The 6,845-nt window shown below is 38.5% G+C and overlaps 1 protein-coding gene across 1 annotated transcript; it reads right to left on the bottom strand.

Annotated features, from left to right (window-relative positions):
• Positions 1 to 250: 250 nt before the first annotated feature.
• On the bottom strand, positions 251 to 5,835 carry DLX1 (distal-less homeobox 1). Its single transcript, XM_044075538.1, has 3 exons — positions 3,571 to 5,835; positions 2,954 to 3,153; positions 251 to 1,644 (listed from the first exon to the last, which is right to left on the bottom strand). Exons 1-3 carry the CDS (start codon positions 3,896 to 3,898, stop codon positions 1,393 to 1,395), a joined length of 780 nt encoding a protein of 259 aa, XP_043931473.1. The 5' UTR covers positions 3,899 to 5,835; the 3' UTR covers positions 251 to 1,392.
• Between the last annotated feature and the right edge of the window lie 1,010 nt (positions 5,836 to 6,845).

Below are 6,845 nucleotides of genomic sequence, written 5' to 3'. Positions count from 1 at the left end.
ATTGCCTGCAGGTGTTTGTTTGTGTAACATGTTGGGCACCATGTAGCAGGTATGTGTTTTGTTACTGTTTACTGAATTTCAACAGCATAGACTGTTTTCATCGCTTTTCTTGTTTTTTATTTAATTATTTTTATTTACTTGTGTGTTTATTGTTTTCTTCATTTTAATGTACTTCCTGTGCAAATAAATGTTCAAACGGGTTCTCATTGCCAGTTCATAAAAAGTAATAAACGTCATTAAATGCAAAATGTACTTTCAAACCATAATTTTACTGTTTTAAAGAAACTTTATAACGTATTTACAACGATTTAAGATACAAAGAAATAAGTTAACATTCTCAATATAAAACTAAACTTTGACAGGTAGAACGCTAAACACAGTGTTTTTCAGCATCACAAAATTTTCAACGTTCACAGGTAAATGCCATAATCTTGTTTCACAGCGCATCATACACAGCCACAGAAAACAAAACAGAACGGGCTAAATTTGTGCAACATATTAAAGAACAGTATGTACAGAGGTCCTCTATTCGCACTGTAGCCTGTGCGTGTAGGCTTCTTTCATTGGCATAGGATCAAATTCTGTATATTTATGGGAAGCCTCCTGGGTTTGTTAAAAAGTGTCCTCTCCAACTTCGAGCCCAGCCTTTTTACTGATATTTGAATTATTCACTTGAAATGTAAACCGTTCATCTGAGTGCGAATCTGCAGGGGAGATCTACATCTAATGCACTTCATAAGAATTATGAGACCAGGTTTTTTCAATCTTTTACAACCCTGTAAATGTAAAATGTAAAAAAAACACCTTCAATTTAAACACCAGGATCCTTGTAAAATGCAAATCGTGACTGCAAAAACATCCTTACACAGTATTCTTAAAACCGGGCTGTATAGACAGTATACATTCAAAAGCCCGACGCTTTTACTGATAATAGCGGTTTTAATGGCTTAATAAATAAATTACCTAAAACATATAAATACTACAATTCACACTACTGTCAATTATATCCAGCAATTTAACAATATGTGGTTTCCTAAGGGTGAGGCGAAGGCCGTAACTGGGTAGTACAGTCACAGGTGACCTGCATTCCATATCCAGTCAGCCCTGCCTCATATAATAGTCAGAAAATTAAATGTGCTACAAACAGACATTCCGATTGTCCCACACACAGGAGGAGTCTGGCAGAGTGGCCTGCTCGCAGGCTGTTCTCTACGTGGTCGGATGGAGGTTAGAGGCTGCTCTGTCAGCTGTCAGCAGTTGGGAACCGGCCCCGCATCGCATCTGTGCTGGTACAGGATCTCGAGAGATGGCTAGTATGTGGCCCTGCAGCGAACTCTTGGCGCTTTGGAGAGACCACTAGTGCCCTTGAGGGGTGGGGGACTGCCTGGGGGTTCACATGAGCTGAGGTTGCTGTATAGCTTCTTGGTGAGCTGAGGGGTACCATGAGGTGTAGCTAGGGATGTAGGTACCAGGAGTCCCTGTAGAAGTCTTGCCAGAGGAAGATGTGTTCCATACGGTGGGCACCGGTGGAGAGCTTCCCGAAAGCCCCCTGCCATTACTCAGCGCATTACTCTCCAAGGCACCTCCACCTTGTTTCATCAGTTTCTTGAATTTGGAGCGCTTATTTTGAAACCAGATTTTCACCTGGAAGAAAAGAAAAGATACCAAGCTTTATTTGCAATGTCAGTCTGGGATTTAAACCACAACATATAAAACTGATTTGAACTTCTGAGCTTCCTGGATAACATCTATTGAAATATAATCTGCATTTAAATGCAAATGCACAATAGCCATGCAAATGCATAACAGCTGCCCAAAATACTAGCTTTTCAAACAAAGCAGTAGATGCACATCTATAAAAGTTCTCGCTTACAGACATAACTGATTTTATGCAATATCTTTATACGGTAAACAATGACTTTAAAGAAATTCTGAGATTATTAAAAAATAGCGACATTTCACACTCTTTCCAACCGCTCTGCAAAGGTGAGCAAGAAGATTATATATTCAAAGCGTTTAACTCAAGAGCAACAATGATGCTATTTGTATTAGGCTTTGTTAACCCAGCATGGCTGAAGGTAAATCACCCTGTCAGTTACAGCTGAATACTGCATATGAAACCCCCAAGTATAGCTTTGTGTTCTTGGAAGGTTTTAAAACAAAGCGTCGCATTATAAACAAGTACACACTTGGCCTCGTCTTAAAAGAAGATAGATACAGCCTTCGGGCTGCTTTGTGTACACAAGAGGTTCTCAAGCATACTGGCTAGACAATGGTGCCGTCTCCCATTTATTTGGCAGGGACATTTACACCATTGGTTCTAAGTACATTCCACTTGTTCCTCGAAAGCCAGCCACACACCATTAGCATCTGATAAAAATCAAACAGCTTCTATTTGTAAGGAAATACCGAAGCTGCACCTGGCCTAGCATTCCATGCAGAAAACAAATCTCTGTCGCTACACTTACACACGCACACACTATTATTTATTTTATCTGTCATTTCTCCCTGTCTGTCAATCTATCTACATGTCTCTATATATTTATCTGATTATCTATACCCAGTACGTGTACACAAACAGTATGCACACATAACATACACGTATTTTTAGAATTCTGGATGGCACAGAACTCCCCAGTTAAATTTTACCACTTCTATATATTCATGCATTATCTGAAATACCTGAAGTTTAGACACGGGCACAACAAACGTTTGCCTAGATATTGGTTTGTCATACAAATTTCTGTCCTTAGGTTAGATGCGTATAATATTCAGAATATTCACACACACCACACTAGGACACAATAGGTACACAACGGTGTTTTGCGCTTTTAACAAATTCCTTTTAGGTCTGCTACAAGGAAATCAACAAATTACACATTTGATCGTTAATCCCAGGTGAGGGAGACTGGTTTTAACAGACTGCTGGGTCATGTCCTCTTGCTCTATGTACCTGAGTCTGAGTGAGTCCCAAAGACGCTGCCAGTTCAGCTCGTTCAGGCAGAGCCAAATACTGTGTCTGCTGGAATCTTCGGTTCAAAGCCTGCAACTGCAAACTCGAGTAAATAGTCCGGGGCTTACGAATCTTTTTCCCTTTTCCATTAAAACGAACTTCTCCGCCTTCTACCACGGTGCTTTTTTCGGACTCTGCTCCTAAAATAAAAATAACAAAAACAAACAAAAATCTGTGTCAAAAAGACATAAATCACAACGAAATCCTTAAAAGGCTTTTTCTAATAGTACCCCAGAAGTGAGCAGTTAAAGTTTGCTATTTTTACAAGCTGCAGTTTAGGTATAATTACCCTTAATTGCATACATTGTTTATAGCGCGACGCAATAAATAATTACCAAGACTAATACGTGTGCCACATCTGCAGGGCTGCTCGGGAGAGTCGACGTTTGTTCGGTGCAACACTGCTGCTTATTACACTAGTTGCTATGGAACTGACTGGCCGGCCTCTGAATCAGCAGCTGAGGGCCAGCAGCAGACTCAGAAACGGCTGGAAAGCCACAAACCATCTTCCCTCCTCCCTTCCCTGACACACACCAAGGACCACTGCCACTACTCACCGGGCTCTACCTCGAGCCTGGTTTGGCTCAGCGTCGAGCTGCTGGAGTACGACTGCACGGAGCTGAGGCTGTAGGGGTTGGACGTGTGGCTGTTGACCGAATTGACGTAAGGATAGCCCAACGGTCTGGAAAAGGAGGCGGCCGCGCTGGTGTACGAACCGCTGTCGTGCTGCGAGTGGCCCGCAGCCGAATGTAAACAGTGCATGGAATAGTGTCCGTGAGGCATGGGGGACGGCGACATTTGTTGGCTTGGTGGCCCAAACTCCATAAAGACTGTCTTCCCCGATACAGGGCTATTGAGATTCTCTGGAATTGTAGTCATGGTCATCTCTCCTTGCTTGTGTCTTCTCTTCTCTTCGCGTTTTTTGTTGTATTCTATGATCTCACGGCAGGAAGGGACCCAATTTAAGCGGATCAGATTTTTTCACTTTCCATTCATAAGAAAATGGAGTTTGTCTCTTTGAAAAGTCTAAGCATGATGCTGTGGATCCACACAAACTCGCCTCAAAGGTTTGACTCAGCCATGCATGAATATTCATGAGATCGTAGAGTTCATTGGTCGGTTCTCTCCACCAGCGTATCTGATTGGCCGCGGCAGCTTGGCTCAGCTGGACTTGAGAGAGTCAAAAGAGCTTATCTGAGCAGTCTTTTGAATCTGGAATAAAACAGCATAGCAGATAAAATACATGAAACGCACATATAGTGCCATACTGGAGTAAAACGTAAATGACTACCGGGAACGTGATTCTATTTAATATTGCTTTCGCTTTGGTGTAGTATTTCATAACCTACATTTCATAACTAGCCAAACATCACACTTTTGAGTTTGAACTTTTTTATGCTACAACCTACCTTAACAACTAAACCCTATTGCAGTATTTAAGACAAGGATGGATATTCATAATAATGCCTTTTATTATTTATCGTTATGATTACTATGTGTATTATTCAATAGTGGAACTAAGTGATACCTCGTTCATTTTATTGGCTATTTTACAGTACTGAACGTTGAAATACTTATTTAAGTTTTTATATTTTATTATTGTTCATAACTTTTCTCCCCATATTAAGAAGCAGGCGGCAATATTTGTCGTAACTACTCCAGTCACAACAATAAAAGCCACTAACTGCTTTATGGTCTCTATAATTGGCCTGAATATTTAAACATAGTCTACCCTTTTATTTTACTAAAGTAACAGCTGGATCATATTTTGTAAACATAGACGGTTACAAACAGTTTTGAACGCACTAATACTGGTTTAAATGGTTGTGAAACTATATATTATTATTTTCCTTATATTCTGAGGACTCGAACCTTACAACAGGTCATATGTACTAAGCCCCGATAATTAAACAAACAGACAATCATTAAATGTAGCATGCTATTTATTTTCACTATTTAAAGTCTTTCACGTTTATTTACAACATTTAAAGGCTTTCACAAACGTCATCATGTGACCATAGTAGGGAACCCCAGCTCTTGTGAAAGTTCACACGTGCAGCTGTATTAGTTACCGATTCATTTGATTAAATGCTAGTCTCAAGTGCTCTGATCCGCAGCTGAAGGCGGCCCTATTAGCATAACACTGATGTTTAATTTTCATACGCATAATTAGCCATATATTTAACACTAATAGCAACATGCAGCCTTTCCGCATTAAACAGCTTGGGATTAGATCTGGCCCAAGATGAACTTATATTATTTACAACGGTGTTCCGGTACGACAAAGGTGCAAGTAACACCAGCCAAAGACAGCAAAGTAAGGTGCATCTAAATATTTAGCTCTCTTTAATGATTTATACAAAAATAAACAACGATTTTCAAAGATTTCACTCTTTTCCTTCCTTCCTTTCTTTTTCTTTCTTTCACCCAACAGTCATAAGAAAGGCAATAACATTGTTTTAAAAAAGCACAATTTTCGTAACACCTGTGTTAATTAAAATAAAACTCGTACTTAACTCCACACAAACAAAATAATGTCCAAGTAAATCACAAGGATCATTACCGATTACTGACCCAACAGAATAGAAGAATAAGTCCCAGTTTGTCACATGTATGTGTGGATTTTATATTTCACTATTAATTTAGGTATTCAAGTCAGTGCAAAACGTGCTTACTCATGCCCATGAAACAAAATACACAATTTCACGTTAATTCTTTCTGGCTTCTGCATAACAAAGTATGATAAGGTTTGTTTCTCCAGAGTACTGGTTTATCGTATAGACAAAGCAAATACAATCTTAACGGAAGTTACTTGTGAATATTTAATCACATTGTTTTAATCTAGTCATGTACTTAGATTTTTAAGCAAACATGAGTGGATTAATATATTTATTTATATGGTTTGAAATAATGAATTTTAACTGGGGCTAGAAATGTAGCAAATTGCAAGTGCTGTGTAACTAAAATATAGTGTTATCTCATATAGCCAAGGTTCTCTGTGTTTCTGAAACTACGAATACTACCATATAGAATAGTAAATATAACTGAAATTGTTAAACACTAGCACTGCACAATGTAATCCCGCTAAACATAATTTATTAAAAACATAACCAAACGTAATAATAATAATCATAATAATAATAATAAAAATAAATTATGCTTATCTCGTTAACTATGTTTAATGCAGGGGGGGGGGGCATAACAGCGTTTTCATGTTAACAAAGTGATTACAATTATCACATCCAGTACTGTGGACATAGACTATTTCACAGTATTAAGTCATGCCATATTAAACACAAAACTAAACCCGTAAATTTGCGTAAATCATAAATGCACACTAAAAATAGTGGACTAGGGATTCTAAAACGCTCGCATAATTTGACAGCGATGTTTACAATACAACAGATCTTACTTAATATTTTCAGATATGCAACTGATATTAATTTTTGTTTTGATCTAAATCTTCGCCTTTATTTTTCTGATGAAACTAGTTTAGGAGAGCACTGAGATGACACGACACCTGCTCTGAAACTAAAAGACAATTTTCAGAATACACGTGTATCAGTTTTATCAGCAGATCTGTAAACACTTAGCTGTAACCTGCTCTGAAACTCACTGGAATAGCAAGCAACCATTATGAAACCTGGTGGCATATTAAAGATTGTATCCAGATGAGCTATGTTCCTATCCACAGTTTTGCCAAGCAGGCTATGTGATATCAATTATCGAGTTCCAGGAATCACCTTACACTAATATTAGGATTTTGATTTGAACCAACAAGAGTACTTTGTTTATTCCAAGACATGTTCTCTAGTATGATAGAGTAAAGCTG

The sequence above is a fragment of the Protopterus annectens genome, chromosome 6.part1 (assembly GCF_019279795.1).
Source record: "Protopterus annectens isolate FY-2018-M chromosome 6.part1, PAN1.0, whole genome shotgun sequence".
Taxonomy (NCBI): Eukaryota; Metazoa; Chordata; order Ceratodontiformes; family Protopteridae; genus Protopterus; species Protopterus annectens.
This window is presented reverse-complemented; position numbering and strand designations above follow the sequence as displayed.